Genomic DNA, 25,956 nt, shown 5'->3' on the forward strand with positions numbered 1-25,956 from the left:
CCCTCTGACAGTGCGGCGTCCCCTCAGTACAGACCCTCTGACAGTGCAGCACTCCCTCAGTACTGACCCTCTGACAGTGCGGCACTCCCTCAGTACGGACCCTCTGACAGTGCGGCACTCCCTCAGTGCTGACCCTCTGACAGTGCGGCACTCCCTCAGTACTGACCCTCTGATCGTGCGGCGCTCCCTCAGAACTGACCCTCTGACAGTGCGGCGCTCCCTCAGTACTGACCCTCTGACAGTGCGGCACTCCCTCAGTACTGACCCTCTGACAGTGCGGCACTCCCTCAGTACTGACCCTCTGACAGTGCGGCACTCTCTCAGTACTGACCCTCTGACAGTGCGGCACTCCCTCAGTACTGACCCTCTGACAGTGCAGCACTCCCTCACTACTGACCCTCTGACCGTGCGGTGCTCCCTCAGTACTGACCCTCTGACAGTGCGGCGCTCCCTCAGTACTGACCCTCTGACCGTGCGGCGCTCCCTCAGTACTGACCCTTTGACAGTGCGGCACTCCCTCAGTACTGACCCTCTGACCGTGCGGCGCTCCCTCAGTACTGACCCTCTGACAGTGCGGCACTCCCTCAGTATTGACCCTCTGACAGTGCAGCACTCCCTCAGTACTGACCCTCTGACAGTGCGGCACTCCCTCAGTACTGACCCTCTGACAGTGCGGCACCCCCTCAGTGCTGACCCTCTGACAGTGCGGCGCTCCCTCAGTACTGACTCTCTGACAGTGCGGCGCTCCCTCAGTACTGACCCTCTGACAATGCGGCGCTCCCTCAGTACTGACCCTCTGACAGTGCGGCACTCCCTCAGTACTGACCCTCTGACAGTGCGGCGCTCCCTCAGTACTGACCCTCTGACAGTGCGGCGCTCCCGCAGTACTGACCCTCTGACAGTGCGGAACTCCCTCAGTACTGACCCTCTGACAGTGCAGAACTCCCTCAGTACTGACCCTCTGACAGTGCGGCACTCCCTCAGTACTGATCCTCTGACAGCGCGGCACTCCCTCAGTACTGACACTCTGACAGTGCGGCGCTCCCACAGTACTGACCCTCTGACAGTACGGTACTCCCTCAGTACCGACCCTCTGACAGTGCGGCACTCCCTCAGTACTGACCCTCTGACAGTGCGGTGCTCCCTCAGTACTGACTCTATGACAGTGCGGCACTCCCTCAGTACTGACCGTCTGACAGTGCAGCACTCCCTCAGTACTGTACCTCTGACAGTGCGGCGCTCCCTCAGTACTGACCGTCTGACAGTGCGGCACTCCCACATTGCTGACCCTCTGACAGTGCGGCGCTCCCTCAGTACTGACCCTCTGACAGTGCGGCACTCCCTCAGTACTGACCCTCTGACAGTGCGGCCCTCCCACAGTACTGACCCTCTGACAGTGCGGCGCTCCCTCAGTACTGACCCGCAGACAGGGCGGCACTCCCTCAGTACTGACCCTCTGACAGTGTGGCACTCCCTCAGTACTGACGCTCTGACAGTGCGGCGCTCCCTCAGTACTGACCGTCTGACAGTGCGGCACTCCCTCAGTACTGACACTCTGACAGTGCGGCGCTCCCACAGTACTGACCCTCTGACAGTACGGTACTCCCTCAGTACTGACCCTCTGACAGTGCGGCACTCCCTCAGTACTGACCCTCTGACAGTGCGGTGCTCCCTCAGTACTGACGCTATGACAGTGCGGCACTCCCTCAGTACTGACCGTCTGACAGTGCAGCACTCCCTCAGTACTGTCCCTCTGACAGTGCGGCGCTCCCTCAGTACTGACCGTCTGACAGTGCGGCACTCCCACATTGCTGACCCTCTGACAGTGCGGCGCTCCCTCAGTACTGACCCTCTGACAGTGCGGCACTCCCTTAGTACTGACCCTCTGACAGTGCGGCACTCCCACAGTACTGACCCTCTGACAGTGCGGCGCTCCCTCAGTACTGACCGTCTGACAGTGCGGCACTCCCTCAGTACTGACCCTCTGACAGTGCGGCACTCCCTCAGTACTGACACTCTGACAGTGCGGTGCTCCCTCAGTACTGACGCTATGACAGTGCGGCACTCCCTCAGTACTGACCCTCTGACAGTGCGGCACTCCCACAGTACTGACCCTCTGACAGTGCGGTGCTCCCTCAGTACTGACGCTATGACAGTGCGGCACTGCCTCAGTACTGACCCTCTGGCAGTGCGGCACTCCCACAGTACTGACCCTCTGACAGTGTGGCGCTCCCTCAGTACTAACCCTCTGACATTGCGGCACTCCTTCAGTACTGACCCTCCGTCAGTGCGGCACTCCATCAGTACTGAACCACTGACAGTACGGCGCTCCCTCAGTACTGACCCTCTGACAGTGCGGCGCTCTCTCAGTACTGACCCTCTGACAGTGCGGCGCTCCCTCAGTACTGACCCTCTGACAGTGCGGCGCTCCCTCAGTACTGACCCTCTGACAGTGCGGCGCTCCCTCAGTACTGACCTTCGACAATGCAGCACTCCCTCAGTACTGACCCTCCGACAGTGCGGCACTGCCTGAGTACTGACCCTCCGATAGTGTGGCACTCCCTCATTACTGACGCTCCGATAGTGCGGCACTACCTCAGTACTGACCCTCCGACAGAGCGGCACTCCCTCAGTACTGACCCTCGAAAATGCAGCACTCCCTCAGTACTGACCCTCCGTCAGTGCGGCACTCAGTACTGACCCTCTGACAGTGCAGCACTCCCTCAGTACTGACCCTCTGACAGTGCGGCACTCCCTCAGTGCTGACCCTCCGACAGTGCAGAACTCCCTCAGTACTGACCTTCCGGCGGTGCAGCGCTCCCTCAGTACTGACCCTCTGACAGTGCAGCGCTCCCTCAGTACTGACCCTCTGACAGTGCAGCGCTCCCTCAGTACTGACCCTCTGACAGTGCGGCACTCCCTCAGTACTGACCCTCTGACAGTCCGGACTCCCTCTGTACTGACACTCCAACTGTGCGGCACTCCCTCAATCCTGACCCACCGACAGAGCGATACTCACTCAGTACTGACCCTCCGACAGTGCGGCACTCCCTCAGTACTGACCCTCTGACAGTGCAGCACTCCCTCAGTACTGACCCTCTGACAGTGCGGTACTCCCTCAGTGCTGACCCTCCGACAGTGCAGAACTCCCTCAGTACTGACCTTCCGGAGGTGCAGCGCTCCCTCAGTACTGACCCTCTGACAGTCCGGACTCCCTCTGTACTGACACTCCAACTGTGCGGCACTCCCTCAATCCTGACCCACCGACAGAGCGATACTCACTCAGTACTGACCCTCCGACAGTGCGGCACTCCCTCAGTACTGACCTCCTAACAGTGCAGAGTTCCCTCAGTACTGACCCTCTTACAGTGTGGCGCTCCCTCAGTACTGGCCCTCAGACAGTGCGCGCTCACTCAGTACTGACCCTCTGACAGTGCGGCACTCCCTCAGCACTGACCCTCCGGCGATGCGGCACTCCCTCAGTACTGGCCCTCAGACAGTGCGGCACTCCCTCAGTACTGACCCTCTGACAGTGCGGCACTCCCTCAGGCCTGGCCCTCAGACAGTGCGGCGCTCACTCAGTACTGACCCTCTGACAGTGCGGCAGTCCCTCAGTACTGACACTCTGACAGTGCGGTGCTCCCTCAGTACTGACGCTATGACAGTGCGGCACTCCCTCAGTACTGACCCTCTGACAGTGCGGCACTCCCACAGTACTGACCCTCTGACAGTGCGGTGCTCCCTCAGTACTGACGGTATGACAGTGCGGCACTGCCTCAGTACTGACCCTCTGACAGTGCGGCACTCCCACAGTACTGACCCTCTGACAGTGCGGCGCTCCCTCAGTACTAACCCTCTGACAGTGCGGCACTCCATCAGTACTGACCCTCCGTCAGTGCGGCACTCCATCAGTACTGAACCACTGACAGTACGGCGCTCCCTCAGTATTGACCCTCTGACAGTGCGGCGCTCTCTCAGTACTGACCCTCTGACAGTGCGGCGCTCCCTCAGTACTGACCCTCTGACAGTGCGGCACTACCTCAGTACTGACCTTCGACAATGCAGCACTCCCTCAGTACTGACCCTCCGACAGTGCGGCACTGCCTGAGTACTGACCCTCCGATAGTGTGGCACTCCCTCATTACTGACGCTCCGATAGTGCGGCACTACCTCAGTACTGACCCTCCGACAGAGCGGCACTCCCTCAGTACTGACCCTCGAAAATGCAGCACTCCCTCAGTACTGACCCTCCGTCAGTGCGGCACTCCCTCAGTACTGACCCTCTGACAGTGCAGCACTCCCTCAGTACTGACCCTCTGACAGTGCGGCACTCCCTCAGTGCTGACCCTCCGACAGTGCAGAACTCCCTCAGTACTGACCTTCCGGCGGTGCAGCGCTCCCTCAGTACTGACGCTCTGACAGTGCGGCGCTCCCTCAGTACTGACCCTCCGACAGTGAGGTGCTCCCTCAGTACTGATCATCGGACAGTGCGGCACTCCCTCAGTACTGACCTCCTAACAGTGCAGAGTTCCCTCAGTACTGACCCTCTTACAGTGCGGCACTAACTCAGTACTGACTCTCCGGCGATGCGGCACTCCCTCAGTACTGGCCCTCAGACAGTGCGCGCTCACTCAGTACTGACCCTCCGGCGATGCGGCACTGCCTCAGTACTGGCCCTCAGACAGTGCGGCACTCCCTCAGCACTGACCCTCCGGCGATGCGGCACTCCCTCAGTACTGGCCCTCAGACAGTGCGGCACTCCCTCAGTACTGACCCTCTGACAGTGCGGCACTCCCTCAGGCCTGGCCCTCAGACAGTGCGGCGCTCACTCAGTACTGACCCTCTGACAGTGCGGCACTCCCTCAGGCCTGGCCCTCAGACAGTGCGGCACTCCCTCAGTACTGACCCTCTGACAGTGCCTCGCTATCACAGTACTGACGCTTAGACAGTGCGGCACTCCCTCAGTACTGACCCTCTGACACTGCGGCACTCCCTCAGTACTGACCCTCCGGCAGTGCGGCAGTCCCTCAGTTCTGACCCTCCGATAGTGCGGCGCTCCCTCAGTAATGATACTCCAACAATGAGGAGGTCCCTCAGAAGTGACCCTCCGACAGTGCGGAGGTCCCTCAGTACTGACCCTCCGACAGTGAGGTGCTCCCTCAGTACTGACCCTCCGACTATGCGGCGCTCCCTCAGTACTGACCCTCTGACTGTGATACGCTCCCTCAGTACTGATCCTCCGACAGTGCGGCGCTCCTTCAGTTCTGACACTCTGATAGTGCAGCGCTCCCTCAGCACTGACTGTCAGACAGTGCGGCACTCCCTCAGTACTGACCCTCTGACAGTGCAGCACTCCCTCAGTACTGACCTTCCGACAGTGCGGCACTCCCTCAGTACTGACCCTCTGACAGTGCGGAACTCCCTCAGTTCTGACTGTCCGACAGTGCGGCACTCCCTCAGTACTGACCTTCCGGCGGTGCAGCGCTCCCTCAGTTCTGACCCTCTGATAGTGCGGCGCTCCCACAGTACTGACCCTCCGACAGTGAGGTGCTCCCTCAGTACTGATCATCGGACAGTGTGGCGCTCCCTCAGTACTTAACCTCTGACAGTGCGGCACTCCCCAGTACTGACCCTCTGACAGTCCGGACTCCCTCTGTACTGACACTACAACTGTGCGGCACTCCCTCAATCCTGACCCACCGACAGGGCGGTACTCACTCAGTACTGACCCTCCGACAGTGCGGCACTCCCTCAGTACTGGCCCTCAGACAGTGCGGCGCTCCCTCAGTACTGACCCTCTGACAGTGCAGCACTCCCTCAGTACTGACCCTCTGACAGTGCGGCGCTCCCTCAGTACTGACCCTCTGACAGTGCGGTGCTCCCTCAGTACTGACCCTCTGACAGTGCGGCGCTCCCTCAGTACTGACCCTCTGACAGTGCGGCACTCCCACAGTACTGACCCTCTGACAGTGCGGCGCTCCCTCAGTACTAACCCTCTGACAGTGCGGCACTCCATCAGTACTGACCCTCCGTCAGTGCGGCACTCCATCAGTACTGAACCACTGACAGTACGGCGCTCCCTCAGTATTGACCCTCTGACAGTGCGGCGCTCTCTCAGTACTGACCCTCTGACAGTGCGGCGCTCCCTCAGTACTGACCCTCTGACAGTGCGGCACTACCTCAGTACTGACCTTCGACAATGCAGCACTCCCTCAGTACTGACCCTCCGACAGTGCGGCACTGCCTGAGTACTGACCCTCCGATAGTGTGGCACTCCCTCATTACTGACGCTCCGATAGTGCGGCACTACCTCAGTACTGACCCTCCGACAGAGCGGCACTCCCTCAGTACTGACCCTCGAAAATGCAGCAATCCCTCAGTACTGACCCTCCGTCAGTGCGGCACTCCCTCAGTACTGACCCTCTGACAGTGCAGCACTCCCTCAGTACTGACCCTCTGACAGTGCGGCACTCCCTCAGTGCTGACCCTCCGACAGTGCAGAACTCCCTCAGTACTGACCTTCCGGCGGTGCAGCGCTCCCTCAGTACTGACGCTCTGACAGTGCGGCGCTCCCTCAGTACTGACCCTCCGACAGTGAGGTGCTCCCTCAGTACTGATCATCGGACAGTGCGGCACTCCCTCAGTACTGACCTCCTAACAGTGCAGAGTTCCCTCAGTACTGACCCTCTTACAGTGCGGCACTAACTCAGTACTGACTCTCCGGCGATGCGGCACTCCCTCAGTACTGGCCCTCAGACAGTGCGCGCTCACTCAGTACTGACCCTCCGGCGATGCGGCACTGCCTCAGTACTGGCCCTCAGACAGTGCGGCACTCCCTCAGCACTGACCCTCCGGCGATGCGGCACTCCCTCAGTACTGGCCCTCAGACAGTGCGGCACTCCCTCAGTACTGACCCTCTGACAGTGCGGCACTCCCTCAGGCCTGGCCCTCAGACAGTGCGGCGCTCACTCAGTACTGACCCTCTGACAGTGCGGCACTCCCTCAGGCCTGGCCCTCAGACAGTGCGGCACTCCCTCAGTACTGACCCTCTGACAGTGCCTCGCTATCACAGTACTGACGCTTAGACAGTGCGGCACTCCCTCAGTACTGACCCTCTGACACTGCGGCACTCCCTCAGTACTGACCCTCCGGCAGTGCGGCAGTCCCTCAGTTCTGACCCTCCGATAGTGCGGCGCTCCCTCAGTAATGATACTCCAACAATGAGGAGGTCCCTCAGAAGTGACCCTCCGACAGTGCGGAGGTCCCTCAGTACTGACCCTCCGACAGTGAGGTGCTCCCTCAGTACTGACCCTCCGACTATGCGGCGCTCCCTCAGTACTGACCCTCTGACTGTGATACGCTCCCTCAGTACTGATCCTCCGACAGTGCGGCGCTCCTTCAGTTCTGACACTCTGATAGTGCAGCGCTCCCTCAGCACTGACTGTCAGACAGTGCGGCACTCCCTCAGTACTGACCCTCTGACAGTGCAGCACTCCCTCAGTACTGACCTTCCGACAGTGCGGCACTCCCTCAGTACTGACCCTCTGACAGTGCGGAACTCCCTCAGTTCTGACTGTCCGACAGTGCGGCACTCCCTCAGTACTGACCTTCCGGCGGTGCAGCGCTCCCTCAGTTCTGACCCTCTGATAGTGCGGCGCTCCCACAGTACTGACCCTCCGACAGTGAGGTGCTCCCTCAGTACTGATCATCGGACAGTGTGGCGCTCCCTCAGTACTTAACCTCTGACAGTGCGGCACTCCCCAGTACTGACCCTCTGACAGTCCGGACTCCCTCTGTACTGACACTACAACTGTGCGGCACTCCCTCAATCCTGACCCACCGACAGGGCGGTACTCACTCAGTACTGACCCTCCGACAGTGCGGCACTCCCTCAGTACTGGCCCTCAGACAGTGCGGCGCTCCCTCAGTACTGACCCTCTGACAGTGCAGCACTCCCTCAGTACTGACCCTCTGACAGTGCGGCGCTCCCTCAGTACTGACCCTCTGACAGTGCGGTGCTCCCTCAGTACTGACCCTCTGACAGTGCGGCGCTCCCTCAGTACTGACCCTCTGACAGTGCGGCGCTCCCTCAGTACTGACCTTCTGACAGTGCGGTACTCCCTCAGTACTGACCCTCTGACACTTCGGCACTCCCTCAGTACTGACCCTCTGACAGTGCAGCACTCCCTCAGTACTGACCCTCTGACAGTGCGGCACTCCCTCAGTACTAACCCTCCGACAGTGCGGCGCTCCCTCAGTACTGACCCTCTGACAGTGCAGCACTCCCGCAGTACTGACCCTCTGACAGTGCGGCACTCCCTCTCTGCTGACCACCCGACAGTGCGGCACTCCCTCAGTACTGACCATCCGACAGTGCGGCACTTGCTCAGTACTGACCCTCTGACAGTGCAGCACTCCCTCAGTACTGACTCTCCGACAGTGCGGCACTCCCTCAGTACTGACCCTCTGACAATGCGGCACTCCCTCAGTACTGACCCTCTGACAGTGCGGCACTCCCTCAGTACTGACTCTCTGACAGTGCGGCGCTCCCTCAGTACTGACCCTCTGACAGTGCGGTACTCCCTCAGTACTGACGCTATGACAGTGCGGCACTCCCTCAGTACTGACCCTCTGACAGTGCAGCACTCCCTCAGTACTGACCCTCTGACAGTGCAGCACTCCCTCAGTACTGATCCTCTGACAGTGCGGAGCTCCCTCAGTACTGTCCCTCTGACAATGCGGCGCTCCCTCAGTACTGACCGTCTGACAGTACGGCACACCCACGGTACTGACCCTCTGACAGTGCGGCGCTCCCTCAGTACTGAACCTCTGATAGTGCGGCACTCCCTCAGTACTTACGCTCTGACAGTGCGGCGCTCCCTCAGTACTGACCCTCTGACAGTGCGGCACTCCCACAGTACTGACCCTCTGACAGTGCGGCGCTCCCTCAGTACTGACCCTCTGACAGTGCGGCACTCCCTCAGTACTGACCCTCTGACAGTGCGGCACTCCCTCAGTACTGACGCTCTGACAGTGCGGCGCTCCCTCAGTACTGACCCTCTGACAGTGCGGCACTCCCTCAGTACTGACACTCTGACAGTGCGGCACTCCCACAGTACTGACCCTCTGACAGTGCGGCGCTCGCTAAGTACTAACCCTCTGACAGTGCGGCACTCCCTCAGTACTGACACTCTGACAGTGCGGCACTCCATCAGTACTGACCCTCTGACAGTGCGGCGCTCCCTCAGTACTGACCCTCTGACAGTGCGGCACTCCCTCAGTACTGACCCTCTGACAGTGCGGCACTCTCTCAATACTGACCCTCTGACAGTGCGGCACTCCCTCAGTACTGACACTCTGACAGTGCGGCACTCCCACAGTACTGACCCTCTGACAGTGCGGCGCTCGCTAAGTACTAACCCTCTGACAGTGCGGCACTCCCTCAGTACTGACCCTCTGACAGTGCGGCGCTCCCTCAGTACTGACCCTCTGACAGTGCGGCTCTCCCTCAGTACTGACCCTCTGACAGTGCAGCGCTCCCTCAGTACTGACCCTCTGACAGTCCGGCACTCACTCAGTACTGACCCTCTGACAGTGCGGCACTCCCTCAGTACTGACCCTCTGACAGTGCAGCGCTCCCTCAGTACTGACCCTCTGACAGTCCGGCACTCACTCAGTACTGACCTTCGACAATGCAGCACTCCCTCAGCACTGACCCTCTGATAGTGCGGTGCTCCCTCAGTACTGTCCCTCTGACAGATCGGCACTCCCTCAGTACTGACCCTCTGACAGTGCGGCGCTCCCTCAGTACTGACCCTCTGACAGTGCCGCACTCCCTCAGTACTTACCCTCCGACAGTGCGGCACTCCCTCAGTACTGACCTTCGACAATGCAGCACTCCCTCGGAACTGGCCCTCCGACAGTGCGGCACTCCCTCAGTACTGACCCTCTGACAGTGCGGCACTCCCTCAGTACTGACCCGCTGACCGTGCGGCACTCCCTCAGTACTGACCCTCTGACAATGCAGCACTCCCTCAGTACTGACCCTCCGATTGTGTGGCACTCCCTCAGTACTGACCCTCCTATAGTGCGGCACTTCCTCAGTACTGACCCTCCGACAGTGCGGTACTCCCTCAGTACTGACCCGAGACAATGCAGCACTCCTTCAGTACTGACCCTCCGACAGTGCGGCACTCCCTCAGTACTGACCCTCTGACAGTGCAGCACACCCTCAGTACTGACCCTCCGACTGTGCGGCACTCCCTCAGTACTGACCCTCTGACAGTGCAGCACTCCCACAGTACTGACCCTCCGACAGTGCGGCACTCCCTCAGTACTGACCTTCGACAATGCAGCACTCCCTCGGCACTGACCCTCCGACAGTGCGGCAATCCCTCAGTACTGACCCTCGACAATAAAGCACTCCCTCAGTACTGACCCTCTGACAGTGCGGCGCTCCCTCAGTACTGACCCACCGATAGTGAAGCACTACCTCAGTACTGACCCTCCGACAGTGCGGCACTCCCTCAGTACTGACCCGAGACAATGCAGCACTCCTTCAGTACTGACCCTCCGACAGTGCGGCACTCCCTCAGTACTGACCCTCTGACAGTGCAGCACACCCTCAGTACTGACCCTCCGACTGTGCGGCACTCCCTCAGTACTGACCCTCTGACAGTGCAGCACTCCCACAGTACTGACCCTCCGACAGTGCGGCACTCCCTCAGTACTGACCTTCGACAATGCAGCACTCCCTCGGCACTGACCCTCCGACAGTGCGGCAATCCCTCAGTACTGACCCTCGACAATAAAGCACTCCCTCAGTACTGACCCTCTGACAGTGCGGCGCTCCCTCAGTACTGACCCACCGATAGTGAAGCACTACCTCAGTACTGACCCTCCGACAGTGCGGCACTCCCTCAGTACTGACCCTCTGACAGTGCAGCTCTCCCTCAGTATTGACCCCCCGACAGTGCGGCACTCCCTCAGTACTGACCCTCTGACAGTGCAGCTCTCCCACAGTACTGACCCTCCGACAGTACGGCACTCCATCAGTACTGACCTTCGACAATGCAGCACTCCCTCGGTACTGAACCTCCGACAGTGCGGCAATCCCTCAGTACTGACCCTCGACAATAAAACACTCCCTCAGTACTGACCCTCTGTCAGTGCGGCACTCCCTCAGTACTGACCCTCTGACAGTGCGGCACTCCCTCAGGGCTGACCCTCTGACAATGCAGCACTCCCTCAGTACTGACCCTCTGACAGTGAGGCACTCCCTCAGTACTGACCCTCCGACAGTGCGGCACTCCCTCAGTACTGACCCTCTGACAGTGCAGCACACCCTCAGTACTGACCCTCCGACAGTGCGGCACTCCCTCAGTACTGACCCTCTGACAGTGCAGCTCTCCCTCAGTACTGACCCTCTGACAGTGCGGCACTCCCTCAGTACTGACCCTCCGACGGTGCAGCACTCCCTCAGTACTGAACTTCCGGCGGTGCAGCGCTCCCTCAGTTCTGAACCTCTGATTGTGCGGCACTCCCTCAGTACTGACCCACTGACAGTGCGGCACTCCACAGTACTGACGCTCCGACATTGCGGCACTCCCTCAGTACTGACCCTCTGACAGTGCGGCACTCCCTTAGTACTGACCCTCTGACAGTGCGGCCCTCCCTCAGTTCTGACTGTCCGACAGTGCAGAACTCCCTCAGTACTGACCCTCTGACAGTGAGGTGCTCCCTCAGTACTGATCATCGGACAGTGTGGCGCTCCCTCAGTACTTACCCTCTGACAGTGCGGCACTCCCCAGTACTGACCCTCTGACAGTGCGGCGTTCCCTCAGTACTGACCCTCCGACAGTGCGGCACTCCCCAGTACTGACCCTCTGACAGTCCGGATTCCCTCAGTACTGACCCTCCGGCGATGCGGCACTCCCTCAGTACTGGCCCTCAGACAGTGCGGCGCTCCCTCAGTACTGACCCTCTGACAGTGCGGCGCTCCCTCAGTACTGACCCTCTGACAGTGCAGCACTCCCTCAGAACTGACCCTCTGACAGTGCGGCGCTCCCTCAGTACTGTCCCTCTGACAGTGTGGCACTCCCTCAGTACTGACCCTCTGGCAGTGCAGCACTCCCTCTGCACTGACCCTCTGACAGTGCGGCACTCCCTCAGTACTGACCCTCCGACAGTGCGGCACTCCCTCAGTACTGACCCTCCGACAGTGCGGCACTCCCTCAGTACTGACCCTCTGACAGTGCGGCACTCCCTCAGTACTGACCCTCTGACAGTGCGGCGCTCCCTCAGTACTGACCCTCTGACAGTGCAGCACTCCCTCAGTACTGATCCTCTGACAGTGCGGCACTTCCTCAGTACTGACCCTCTGACAGTGCGGCACTTCCTCAGTACTGACCCACTGACAGTGCGGCACTTCCTCAGTACTGACCCACTGACAGTGCGGCGCTCCCTCAGTACTGACCCTCTGACAGTGCGGCACTCCCTCAGTACTGACCCCCTGACAGTGCGGCACTCCCTCAGTACTGACCCTCTGACAGTGCGGCACTCCCTCTGTACTGACCCTCTGACAGTGCGGCACTCCCTCTGTACTGACCCTCTGACAGTGCGGCACTTCCTCAGTACTGACCCACTGACAGTGCGGCGCTCCCTCAGTACTGACCCTCTGACAGTGTGGCACTCCCTCTGTACTGACCCTCTGACAGTGCGGCACTCCCTCAGTACTGACCCTCCGACAGTGCGGAAAGGTGCTGCTTAGCACAGGGCTAAATTGCTAGCTTTTAATGCAGACCGAGGCAGGCCAGCAGCACGGTTCGATTCACGTACCGGCCTCCCCGAACAGGCGCCGGAATGTGGCAACTAGGGACTTTTCACAGTCACTTCATTTCAAGCCTACTTGCGACAATGAGCGATATTATTTCAATTCTCTGAACCCAGTGGCTGTTTTTGTTGGCTGACGTCAGACCGTAGCAGCTGCTGGCTGTCTGAGGCGTTCGACCGAGACGGTTCCTGCGATTCCGTCGCCCCGGCTGCCTGCTGATTGCGTAACCCTCAGCGCCTTGGCAGGAAGCACAGCGTTTGGGAAGTTCGACCTGTGGCTGGTTTCGGCTCCAGTCGGGCCTGGTCTCCCTCACCACATCCTGCTGCCTGCTTGGGCGTCCCTCCCATTCGCCAGCACCGATTCTGCCAGCGAGGCCGTCTGACCAGTCCTGCCCCCCCTTCTCCCCCCAACCCCACCCCCCCCTTTCCCCCCCCCCGCCTCCCCCCCCCCACACACTCTCCCCGCTGGTGAATGACTACTTGCCGCTCGGTCATCGGCCTGGCCCCCCGCCCCCGCACACTCCGATGGACATCTTTCTCGATGCCTCGTCCTACCTGACTTCACACGGAATCTCTGGTGAGTTTAACCCTTGACTTTCTCCCCTCTGTCCCTCCCTTCCCTCCATCCCTCCCTCCCTTCCCTCCATCCCTCCCTCCCTTCCCACCAACCCACCGACTACCGGCATTGGCCTGGACGCCTGTGGGTTCAGCCACACCGTTGAAGAGTGACCGGGGTCCTATTATTTGGGCTGAAGTGAAGTCAGTCACTCTCCCCCCCACAGGCCCCAATTCCTCGCGCTCGCTGTATCTCTCTCTCTCTCTCTCTCTGTCTGTCTCTCTCTCTCTCTGCCTCTCTGACTCTCTCTCTCTGTCTTTCGCTGCCTCTCTCTTTGTGTCTCTCTGCCTCTCTCTCTCTCTCTCTGCCACTCTCTCATGCGTCTCTACGGGCGGCACGGCAGCACAGTGGTTAGCACTGCGGCTTCACAGCTCCAGGGCCCCAGGTTCGATTCCCCGCTGGGTCACTGTCTGTGCGGAGTCTGCACGCTCTCCCCGTGTCTGCGTGGGTTTCTCCCGGGTGCTGTGGTTTCCTCCCACAACTCCCGAAAGATGTGCAGGTTAGGTGGATTGGCCAGGATAAATTGCCCCTTAGTGTCCAAAAAGGTTGGGTGGTGTTGCTGGGTAACGGGGATAGGGTTGGAGGTGTGGGCTTGGGTAGGGTGCTCTTTCCAAGGGCCGGAGCAGACTCGATGGGCCAAATGGCCCCTGCACTGTAAATTCTGTGATCTATGATCTATCTCTCTGTCTCTCTCTTTCGCTCTGTCTCTCCCTCTCTATCTGTCTCTGTCTCTGTCTCTCTGCGTCTGTGTGTGTCTCTCTCTCTCCCACTCTCTCTTCTCTCTATCTCTCTCTCTGTATCTGTCTCTCTCCCTGTCTCTCTCTTTCTATCTCTCTGTTTCTCCCTCTTTGTCCATCTCTCTCCATCTCTCTGTATCTCTCTCTGTATCTCTGTAACTCTCTCAGCCTCTGTGTCTCGCTCTCTCTCTCTGTCTCTGCCTCTGTCTCTCTCTCTTCCTCTATCTCTCTGTCTCTCCCTGTCTCTCTCTCTCTCTCCGTATCTCTCTGTGTCTCTGTCCCTCTCTCTCTCCCTCTGTGTCTCGCTCTTTCTCTGTCTCTCTCTGTCTCTTTCTCTCCTTCTCTCTCTCTGTCTCTCTCTCGCTATCTTTCTCTCTCTCTGCCTCTGTCTGCTTCGCTCTCTCTGTCCCTCTCTGACTCTCTCTCTCTGTCACTCTCTCTGCATCTCTATCCCTCCGTCTCTCTCTCTCTGGCTTGCTCTGTCTCTCTCTCTCTTCTCTCTCTCTCAGCCTCTCTCTCTGCCTCTCTGTCGTTCTCTGTCTGTCTGTCTGTCTCTCTCTCTCTGTCGTGCACTCTGCGATTAGTTATGTTGTCGGTGTAACATAAGCGGCTTCCTTGTGGTTACTTGACAAAGGACGGTTCAGATATGGAGATAACTTCAACACGTTTATAAAACTATTTACACTTCTATTACTCGGGTTCGACACTACTGCTAATCCTGCTATAGCTCCCCAGACTGACTAACCAGTTGCTGCAATCCACGTGGTGGGTGTAACATTGAATCAACCCTGTGCCTCTCCTCACTGACTGTCTCCACTGGCCAAAGGGGCAGATCATGTGTGTGGTGTCCTTTATGTATGGGTTGGTGTAATGCCCCCCTGTGGTCGTGTCACCTCCTTGTGTATCGTGAATGTCCATTGGTCGTGTCCTATCTACCTGATCTATTGGTTGAGTGTGTGTGATGTTTCTGGTGCTCCCACTAGTGTCTAGCTAGCCTACATGCATTTACATTGATGCACATCACCACACTCTGTATCTCTCTCTCTCTCTCTCTCTCTTTCTCTGTCTCTCTGCATCTCTCTCACTCTGTTATTCAGTGTTTGTCTCTCTCTGCATCTCTCTCTCTGTCTGTCGCCGTCTGTCTGTCTCTCCCTGTCTCGCGCTCTTTCTTTCTCACTTTCTCTCACTCTCTTCCTCACTCTTTCTCTCTCTCTCTCCGTCTCTCTCTCACTTTGTCTCTCTGTCTCTCTCTATCCCTCTCTGTCTGTCTCTATCTCTCTCTGTATCACTCTCTCTTTCTCTGTCTGTCTCTCTCTCTCTCACTCTCTCTCTCTCTCTGTCGTGCACTCTGTATCTCTCTCTCTATCTCTGTCTGTCTCTCTCACTCTCTCTCTCTACCCCTCCCTGTCTTTATCTCTCTCTGTCTCCTTCTCACTCTCTGCCTCTCTCTGTCTCGGCTCTCTCGCTGTCTCTCTCTGTCTTCCTGCTCTCTCTCTCTGTCGCTCTCTCTGCCTCTCTGCTCTTTCTCTGTCTCTCTCTCTCTTTCTCTCTCCCTGTCTTTCTCTTTCCATCTCTCTGTTTCTCCCTCTCTGTCCATCTCTCTCTATCTCTCCGTATCTCTCTCTGTATCTCTGTAACTCTCAGCCTCTGTGTCTCAGTCTCTCTCTGTCTCTCTCTGCCCCTGTCTCTCTCTCTTACTCTGTCTCTCTCTCTCTCTCCCTCTCTCTCACCCTCTGTCTGTCGCTCTCTGTCTCTGCCCCGTCACTCTCTTTCTCTATATATCTCTGTCTCCATCTCTCTCTCTGTCCCTCTCTCTCTGTATCTCTGTCTCTCTCTCTCTCCCTGTCTCTATTTCTCTGTCTCTCTCTCTATCTCTGTTTCTCCCTCTCTATCTGTCTGTCTCTCTCTCTCTCCGTATCTCTCTCTCTCTGTCTCTGACCCTCTCTCTCATCCGCTGTGTCTCACTCTCTTTCTCTGTCTCTCTCTGCCTGTCTCTTTCTCTCCCTCTCTCTCTCTCTCTCTCTAGCTCTGTCTGTCTCTCTCTCTCCATCTCTCTCTGTCTCTCTCTCGCTATCTTTCTCTCTCTCTCTGGCTCTGTCTGCTTCGCTCTCTCTGTCCCTCCCTGACTCTCTCTCTGTCACTCTCTCTGCATCTTTATTCCTCTCTCTCTCTCTGTCTCGCTCTGTCTCGCTCTGTCTCTCTCTCTCTTCTCTCTCTCTCTGCCTCTCTGTCTCACTCTGTCATTCTCTGTCTGCCTGACTCTCTCTCTCTGTCGTGCACTCTGTATCTCTCTCTCTTTCTCTGTCTCTCTGCATCTCTCTCTCATTCTGTTATTCAGTGTCTGTCTCTCTCTCTCTGTCTCTCTCTGTCTCTCTCCGTCTGTCTGTCTCGCGTTCTCTCTTTCTCACTTTCTCTCATTCGCTTCCTCGCTCTTTCTCTCCCTCTCTCTGTCTCTCTCCGTCTGTCTGTCTCGCGTTCTCTCTTTCTCACTTTCTCTCATTCTCTTCCTCGCTCTTTCTCTCCCTCTCTCTGTTTCTCTCTCGCTCTGTCTCTCTGTCGCTCTCTCTCTATCCGTCTCTGTCTCTATCTCTGTCTCCCTCTCTCTTTGTCTCTCTCTCTCTCTTTGTCTATATCTCACACTCTCTCTGTCTCTGTCTCTCTGTTTCGCTCTCTCTCACTCTCTGGCTCTCACTCTCTGTCTCGCACTTTCTCTCTTTGTCTATTTCTCTCTGTCTCCCTCTCACTGTGTGCCTCTCTCTCTGCTTCGCTCACTCTGTTGTTCTCTGTCTGTCTCTCTCTCCGTCACGCTCTCTGTCTCCCTCTCTGTGACTTTCAGTCTCTCTCTCTGTCATTCTCTTTCTCTCTCTGTATCTCTCTGTCTGTCTTTGTCTCTCTCTCTGTCTCACTCTCTCTTTCTCACTGTCTCTCCGTCTTTCTCCCTCTGTCTCTCACTCTCTGCTCTCGTGCTCACTCTCTCTGTCTCTCTCACTCTCTGTCTGCCTGTCTCTCTCTGACTCTCTGGCTCTGACTCTCTGCCTCGCTCTTTCTCTCTCCCTGTCTCCCTCTCTCGCTCTCTCTCTCTACCCTCCCTGTCTTTATCTCTCTCTGTCTCCTTCTCACTCTTTCTCTGCCTCTCTCTGTCTCGGCTCTCTCGCTGTCTCTCTCTGTCTTCCTGCTCTCTCTCTCTCTCTCTCTGTCGCTCTCTCTGCCTCTCTGCTCTGTCTCTGTCTCTCTCTCTCTGTCTCTCTCCCTGTCTCTCTCTGTCTCTCTCTCTGTCTCTCTCTTACTGCGTCTCTGCTCTCCCTTTCTCTCTCTGTCTCTCTCTGTCTCGCTCTCTCTGTCTCTCTCTCTCCGTCTCTCTCTCTCTCTCTCTGTCTCTCTCTGTATCTTTCTGTCTCTCTTGCTCTCTCTCTCTCTGTCACACTGTCACTCTCTGTCTCTCTCTCTGTCTCTCTCTCTCTCTCTCTCTCTGTCTCCCTGTCTCTCTCTCTCTGCCTCCCTCTCTCTGTCTCTCTGTCTCTGTCTCTCTCTCTGTCTCTCTGTCTCTCTCTGTCTCTCTCTCTGTCTCTCTCTCTCTGTCTCTCTCTGTCTCTCTCTCTGTCTGTCTCTCTCTCTGTCACTCTCTCTCTTTCTCTCTGTCTTTCTCTCTCTCTCTCTGTTTCTCTCTGTGTCTCTCTCTGTCTCTCTCTTTGTCTGTCTCTCTGTCTCTCTCTCTCTGTGTCTCTCTCTGTCTCTCTCTCTGTGTCTCTCTCTGTCTCTCTCTCGCTCTCTGTCTGTCTCTCCCACTCTCTGTCTCTCTCTCTCTTTCTCTCTCTCTGTCTCTCTGTCTTTCTCTCTCTCTCTGTTTCTCTCTGTGTCTCTCTGTGTCTCTCTCTCTGTCTCTCTCTGTCTCTCTCTCTCTGTCTCTCTCTCTCTCTCTCTCTCTGTCTCTCTGTCTTTCTCTCTCTCTCTGTTTCTCTCTGTGTCTCTCTCTGTCTCTCTCTCTCTCTCTCTCTGTCTCTCCCACTCTCTGTCTCTCTGTCTCTCTCTCTGTCTCTCTGTCTCTCTCTGTCTCTCTCTCTGTGTCTCTCTCTGTCTCTCTCTCTCTCTGTCTCTCCCACTCTGTGTCTCTCTCTGTCTCTCTCTGTCTCTCTCTCTCTGTTTCTCTCTCTCTCTGTTTCTCTCTGTCTCTCTCTTTGTCTGTCTCTCTATCTCTCTCTGTCTCTCTCTGTCTCTCTCTCTCTCTCTGTTTCTCTCTCTCTCTGTTTCTCTCTGTCTCTCTCTTTGTCTGTCTCTCTGTCTCTCTCTCTCTCTCTCTGTCTCTCTCTCTCTCTGTCTCTCCCACTCTGTGTCTCTCTCTGTCTCTCTCTGTCTCTCTCTCTCTCTCTGTTTCTCTCTCTCTCTGTTTCTCTCTGTCTCTCTCTTTGTCTGTCTCTCTGTCTCTCTCTGTCTCTCTCTCTCTCTCTCTCTGTCTCTCTGTCTTTCTTTCTCTGTCCACAATATATCAGAATTTTACCTGGAATGTTAAAGTGATGGAATTGAATCTGAACTTGGGTCTTCAATCTGAACAGTGGAATGTCTCCGTGGGAGGTGTGTTATGCTCTTGTCGTAGCATAAGCTGCTTCCTTGATATGCACTCTGACAAAGGAAGATTCAGACTTGGAGATAGCTTTAACACATTTATTAAACTATTAACCATTCCCCTACTTGGATTCGACTCCTGTTAATCCTGCTCCAGCTACTCAGACTGACGAACCAGTCTGCTACAATCCACGTGGTGGGGGTGATGTTCAATCAACCCTGTCTGTGCTCACTAAGTGTCTCCCCTGGAAAGAGGAAGATCATGTGTGCTGTGTCCTTTTATATGGGTTGGTGTAATGCCCCCTTGTGGTAGTGTCACCTCTTGGCGTGTCGTAAATGCCCATTGGCCGTGTCCTATCTTACTGATCTATTGGTTGACTGTCTGTGTGTCATGTCTCTGGTGCTCCCTCTAGTGTTTATCTCATCTTAGTGTATTTACAGTAACCCTGTGTGTATTTACAGTGATGCCTATCAGCACAGGGGGGGGGCAATGAACAATGGAGTGTCTCCGGGTGTGAGGGCCGGGTTGGCTGATGGGGGGTGGGGGGGTTAACATTGGAGTGTCTCCGGGTGTGAGGGCCGGGTTGGCTGATGGGGGGTGGGGGGGTGAACGGTGGAGTGTCTCCGGGTGTGAGGGCCGGGTTGGCTGATGGGGGGTGGGGGGGTGAACAGTGGAGTGTCCCCGGGTGTGAAGGCCGGGTTGGGTGATTGGGGGAGGTCCATAAATGGGTGAGAGACAAGTGGCTTTGAAAGAAACGACTGAGGCTTCACAACCAATTGGTACAATCGAACCTGAAGAAGGATGTGCCCACCCATGGTTAACGTGCGAAGTAGCAGGTTTGGGCCGGAGGTGATGTCCCCGAGCTGGTGACCCGAGTCTGAGAAACCAGGTTCGAACCCCGCCACGGAGCCAACAAAAACCGCCAGTCGACGTCGATTGTCGTTAAAACCCCATCTGGTTCACTCATGTCTCTCCGTCGTCGAGTCCGGCCTCGGTGTGACTCCGCGCCCGCGGTTGACTCTGAACCGGCCCGTCCCAAATGGCCCGAGCTCCGTTTGCAGTCACTTTAGGAGCGGACCATCAATGCTGAACCTGCTGCGGGTGCCCCGGGGGGGGGGGGGTGAATGATTTCACACACGAATCAGTTTGTAGCACTTGAAAAGTGTCAAAGAATTAGCGAGATCGCGAGAACCTCAGCCACTGATGGCCAGCAAAGCCTCATCGGAAAGGAACAGGAGAAAGAGGTCAGGATAGGTTGTCAAAGGGAGTGCGTGAAGGAATCGTGAAGTAATGAGTAATTCAGGCAACAGGACAATTCATGGTGGTCAATGAGGAAATTATATATAATGTCGGGAAATGTGGGCCGGGATCCCCCGATCCCACGCCGGGTCGGAGAATCGGCGGGGGGGGCGGGGCCTCCACGGTGGCCTGGCCCCCGATCGAGACCTATCGGTCGCCGGGCGAGCTAATTCTGTGGAGAGCCTACGTTCCTCCGCACCGGGCCCCTGCCGGGCTCTGCTAGATTGGCCGGGGGGGGGGGGGGGGCGGGGGAACGGCGCGGAGACGGGAACCCGCGCGCACGCGCGGACCGTGACGCGCCGCCACTCGAGCAGCGGACGCCACCCCGGTCCCGTACTGGCCCCGTAGAAAGGGGGTGAATACCCGGGCCTGAAGGCCCGTTGACGCCAGCGTCAGAACCTGGCCGCGAGGTGGGAGAATCCCTGCCGTGAAGCTGTCCGCTTTAGCCGTCAGAATAAATGAGCTGAAAATACTGGCGAGAGAGAGAGACTGCAGAAAGTGGCAGCACAGAGGGACTTGTGGGTCCTTGTGTGCAAGTGGTAAAAAGCTAGCCTGCAAGTTCAGCGGGCAATGGTGAAGGAAGATTGCCCTTTATCCTAAAGGGAATAGAGAATTAAAAATAGGGAAGTCTTGCTAAAACTGTACCAGACACTAGTTAGACCACACCTGGCATACGGTGAATAGTTTTGGTTCCCTTATCGAACAAATGATTCTGGCACTGGAGGCAGTCCAGAGGAGGTTCACTCGGTCGATCCCGGGTAGGGAGGGAGTTCCTCATGAGGGGAGGTTTGAGTGGGCCGGGGCCTGTACATTGGAGGGAGTCCAGAGGAGGTTCACTCGGTTGGCCCCGGGTAGGGAGGGGGTTCCTCATGAGGGGAGGTTTGAGTGGGCCGGGGCCTGTACATTGGAGGGAGTCCAGAGGAGGTTCACTCGGTTGGCCCCGGGTAGGGAGGGGGTTCCTCATGAGGGGAGGTTTGAGTGGGCCGGAGCCTGTACATCGGAGGGAGTCCAGAGAAGGTTCACTCGGTTGGCCCCGGGTAGGGAGGGGGTTCCTCATGAGGGGAGGTTTGAGTGGGCCGGGGCCTGTACATCGGAGGGAGTCCAGAGAAGGTTCACTCGGTCGATCCCGGGTAGGGAGGGAGTTTCTCATGAGGGAAGGTTTGAGTAGGCCGGAGCCTGTACATTGGGAGTTTAGCAGAATGAGAGGTGACCTTATTGAGACCTATCGGATTCTCAGGGGGGCTTTGACAGTGATGCACGATCAATTAACTCAAAGACGAGGACTGAAGGCTTTAATCGACTAGAACTGTTCCCCAGCAGCTTCGGTACAGAAAGTGAGGGCTGCTGGGATGGCACCGGTTCTTATACCCCGCCCGTCAAGGCGGAGCTACGTACCAACAGCCAATGGTAAACTCCTAGGTTTAACCAGTGGTCTTCAGCCTCTCGGGCACTGTAATACCTGATAATACCACATTCACCCCCTGTTAAAAAAGAGTCCGGCGGGGGTGGTGGCCAGTGGTTACAATTTTATCTAACATGGTATGATCAGATATGGAGGTACCGTGATACCTCCTTACAGAGTTGTCGAGAATATTTTACAAGCGTGGAAGACATATACATTCAGTGTACGTTTACGGTTATAGTCACAGTGAAACAATCAGTCGGTTGGGTGGCCTGGTCGTCCTCCTGGATCGTCTGAGCTTCGGTGGTGGTTCTGGTGGGGGTCATGGGCGTCTGCGACTCCGGGAGCGTGGCTTCGGCCTCCATGGCAGCTTCGTCACCCCTAGGTCGCGCCGGTGGGGCCAACGGTTGGGCCGAGAGGGGGGCGTCTGTCGGGGGCGTCGGTGGGTGGGAAGGCTTAAGTAGGTGTGGCGGGAGGACTGACCCTCCAGTGAGGTGCTGGGGGGGGGCGGTGGTAATGGTTCGGGTGCGCGTGGGGTTCGTGCGGGCGCAGGTCCCGGAGGGAGACTGTATCTTGCCGGCCGTCGGGGTACGCCACGTAGGCGTACTGGGTGTTAGCGTGCAGCAGGTGGACCCTCTCGACAAACGGGTCCGACTTGTGCGCCCGCTCTTGCTTCCGAAGCAGGGTGGGTCCGGGTGTCGCTAGCCAGGTTGGGGGCGAGGTCCTGGAGGAGGACTTCTTGGGGAAGACAAGGAGACGTTCATGAGGTGTCTGATTGGTAGACAGAGCAGAGACCGGATGGCTTGAAGGGCCTCCGGGAGGACTTCTTGCCAGCGGGAGACTGGGAGATTCCTGGATCGTAGGGCCAGTCGAACGCTCTTCCAGACCGTTCCGTTCTCCCTCTCTACCTGCCCGTTTCCCCGGGGGTTGTAACTGGTCGTCCTGCTCGAGGCGATGCCCTTGCTGAGCAGGAATTGACGCAGTTCGTCGCTCATGAAGGAGGACCCCCTATCACTGTGTATGTAAGCGGGGAACCCGAACAGTGTAAAGATACCCTGGAGGGCTTTGATGACGGTGGTTGTGGTCATGTCTGGGCAGGGGAAGGCGAATGGGAACCGGGAGTACTCGTCAATCACGTTCAGGAAGTACGTGTTGCAGTCGGTGGAGGGGAGGGGGCCTTTGAAGTCCATGCTGAGGCGTTCAAAGGGACGGGAAGCCTTTATCAGGTGCACCCTCTGTGGCCGGTAGAAGTGCGGTTTGCACTCCGCGCAGATTCAGCAGTCCCTGGTGACTGTCCTGACCTCCTCGATGGAGTAGGGCAGGTTGCGGGCCTTAATGAAGTGGAAAAAACGAGTGACCCCCGGGTGGCAGAGGTCCTCGTGGAGGGCTCGGAGGCGGTCCACTTGTGCGGTGGCACACGTGCCGCGGGACAGGGCATCGGAAGTTTCTTTTAGCTTCCCAGGATGGTACAAGATCTCGTAGTTGTAGGTGGAGAGTTCTATCCTCCACAGCAAGATCTTGTCGTTCTTTATCTTGCCCCACTGTGCATTATCGAACATGAACGCCACCGACCGTTGGTCGGTGAGGAGAGTGAATCTCCTGCCGGCCAGGTAATGCCTCCAATGTCGCACAGCTTCTACTATGGCCTGGGCCTCCTTTTCGACTGAGGAATGGCGGATTTCGGAAGCATGGAGGGTACGAGAGAAGAAGGACACGGGCCTGCCCGCTTGGTTGAGGGTGGCCGCCAGAGCTACGTTGGACGCATCGCTCTCGACCTGGAAGTGGAGGTACTCGCCGATGGCGCGCATCGTGGCCTTTGCAATGTCTGCTTTGATGCGGCTGAAGGCCTGGCAGGCCTCTGTCGACAGGGGGAAGGTTGTGGACTGGATCAGGGGTCGGGCCTTGTCTGCGTAATTGGGGACCCACTGGGCGTAGTAACTGAAAAACCTGAGGCAGCGCTTCAGGGCCTTGGGGCAGAGAGGGAGGGGGAATTCCATGAGGGGGCGCACCTTAGGGGCGGGGCCTATAACTCCATTTCGCACTACGTAGCCGAGGCTGGCTAGGCGGTCGGTGCTAAATACGCATTTATCCTTATTATACGTTAAGTTAAGGATTTTCGCGGTCTGGAGAAATTTGCGGAGGTTGGTGTGGTGGTCCTGCTGGTCATGGCCGCAGATGGTGACGTTATCCAGATACGGGAACGTTGCGCGTAAGCCGTATCGGTCAACCATTCGATCCATCTCGCGTTGGAAGACCAAGACCCCATTAGTGACACCAAAGGGAAACCTTAAAAAATTATAGAGCCGTCCATCTGCTTCGAAGGCAGTGTACTTGCGGTCACTAGTGCGGTGGGGTAGCTGATGGTAAGCGGACTTGAGATCCACCGTGGAGAAGAACTTTTACTGTGCGATCCTGTTTACCAGGTCGGATATACGGAGGAGAGGGTATGCATCCAGCTGCGTAAACCTGTTGATGGTCTGACTGTAGTCAATGACCATCCTATGTTTATCCCCGGTCTTCACCACCACTACTTGAGCTCTCCAGGGACTGTTGGTAGCTTCAATGACCCCTTCCCTCAGCAGCCTTTGGACCTCTGACCTGATGAAGGTCCGCTCCTGGGCACTGTACCGTCTGCTCCTGGTGGCGACGGGTTTGTAATCTGGGGTGAGGTTCGCAAACATGGAAGGTGGGTCGACCTTAAGGGTCGCGAGGCCGCAGACAGTAAGGGGGGGTATCGGGCCGCCGAATTTGAAGGTCAGGCTTTGCAAGTTACATTGGAAGTCCAGCCCCAGGAGGGTGGCCGCGCAGAGGTGCGGCAGGACATACAGGCGGAAATTATCGAATTTCCGACCTTGGACAGTGAGGTTCACTGGGCAGAACCCCTTTATCTCCACCGAGTGTGACCCGGAGGCCAGGGAGATCCTTTGGTTTACAGGGTGGGAGAGTCGAGGACCAGAGGGCAGATTCTCAGAAGTTGATATGTCCCCAGGACCTGATAATCGACATTCCTGAGTGTTACAGGAGGTAGTTATGGAGATGGTGGATGGATTGGTGGGAATTCTCCAAAATTTGATCGATCGTGGAGGTTTCTAAGGATTGGAAGGTGGCACAAGTCATCCCACAATTTAAGAATTTGGGGAGAAATAAAACAGAGAATTGTCATGTGGGAGTACTGTTATGGACGCGGCGTTTTCAGAACCCCAAAATGTATCATGGAGTTCAACCAACCTCCCCCTTTAGTGTATTGTTGCTTTTCCGAGCACACGGCTTGTTCCCCAGGTGTGGGATTACAATTATGGACACGTGGGTTTTTAAACACAAAACAATGTTTATTCCATGAACTCAACTTAACCTTTTAAATAAACATTGGCCAAACCGAGGAATATAACATCAGCCCGCCGCCGCCGCTCCGCATCGCCGGCAACCTCGGGGCCAACTGGAAGATTTTCAAACAGTGCTTCCAGCTCTTCCTCGAAGCCACGGACAGGGAGGGCACCTCGGATACCAGGAAGCTTGCTCTCCTCCTCTCCACGGCCGGGGACCATGCCATCCACATTTTCAATTCTCTCACCTTTGCGGGTGATGAAGATAAAACAAAGTTCCAGACGGCCCTCCTCAAGTTTGACACTCACTGCAGCGTAGAGGTGAATGAAAGTTTTGAGCGCTATGTGTTCCAACAGCGTTTGCAGGGTAAGGAAGAACCTTTCCAATCCTTTCTCACGCACCTCCGCATCCTTGCGCAGTCTTGCGGCTAAGGGCCCGCCTCCGACTCCATGATAGGCGACCAGATCATTTCCGGTGTTCAGTCGGACCCCCTACGCCAGCAGCTCCTCAAAGTAAAGCAACTCACCCTAGCGACCGCCATCGAGACCTACGTGCGACACAAACACGCCACTAGTCGGTATTCCCACATCCAAGCGGCTGAAACGGCGCGGCAAGGTCCCCACGAGGCAGAACGGGTCCAAGCGATTGAGCACCTCCAGGGCCTCAGCCTGGATGAGGGCGGCCATTTCGCGCGCTTTTCGCGGACTCCCGCGCACCAAACGAGGGGACGGCGACATTGAGGAACGTAATGCGCAGGCGCGCACCAAGCACGACCACACCGCGCATGCGCGGCGGTGCAGTAAACGTGCTGACGTCACGACGTGCGGCAACTGTGGCTCCGCCCATTTAAAGCGGCAATGTCCTGCCAAATCTCAACAATGCCTACGATGTGGCAGACTTGGCCACTCTGCTGCCTTCTGTCGAGCAGCTCAGCCTGCCAACTCCCATCGCTTCAGCCAACCTCGCAGGAATGTCCGGGCAATTCAACCCACGGTCACCGAGTCCGATGCGGACCTCCCACACAGCAGTGACACTGAGGACCCGAAGGCGCCTTTTCAAGTCGGTGTCGTAACGAAAAACACTGTCCCTGACGGAGAGACTCCCTCTTTAAACACTGTCCCTGACGGAGAGACTCTCTCTTTAAACAGGGTCCCTGACGGAGAGACTCCCTCTTTAAACAGGGTCC

The 25,956-nt window shown here is 57.1% G+C and overlaps 1 protein-coding gene across 2 annotated transcripts in view; it reads left to right on the plus strand.

The window, feature by feature from the left end:
- LOC140396031 (active breakpoint cluster region-related protein-like) overlaps positions 1-25,956 on the plus strand; it is a 247,430-nt gene that overhangs the window by 19,799 nt on the left and 201,675 nt on the right. The window contains exon 1 of one of the 2 annotated variants that reach the window (XM_072484096.1): positions 13,307-13,408. The exons of the other annotated variant lie outside the window; for it this stretch is intronic. Coding sequence (XP_072340197.1) covers positions 13,357-13,408 — 52 coding nt within the window. The 5' untranslated portion in view covers positions 13,307-13,356. Of the gene's footprint in view, positions 1-13,306; positions 13,409-25,956 lie in introns of those variants that run through there. 2 annotated transcript variants of the gene reach the window in all.

Source organism: Scyliorhinus torazame, chromosome 19, assembly GCF_047496885.1.
Source record: "Scyliorhinus torazame isolate Kashiwa2021f chromosome 19, sScyTor2.1, whole genome shotgun sequence".
NCBI lineage: Eukaryota > Metazoa > Chordata > Chondrichthyes > Carcharhiniformes > Scyliorhinidae > Scyliorhinus > Scyliorhinus torazame.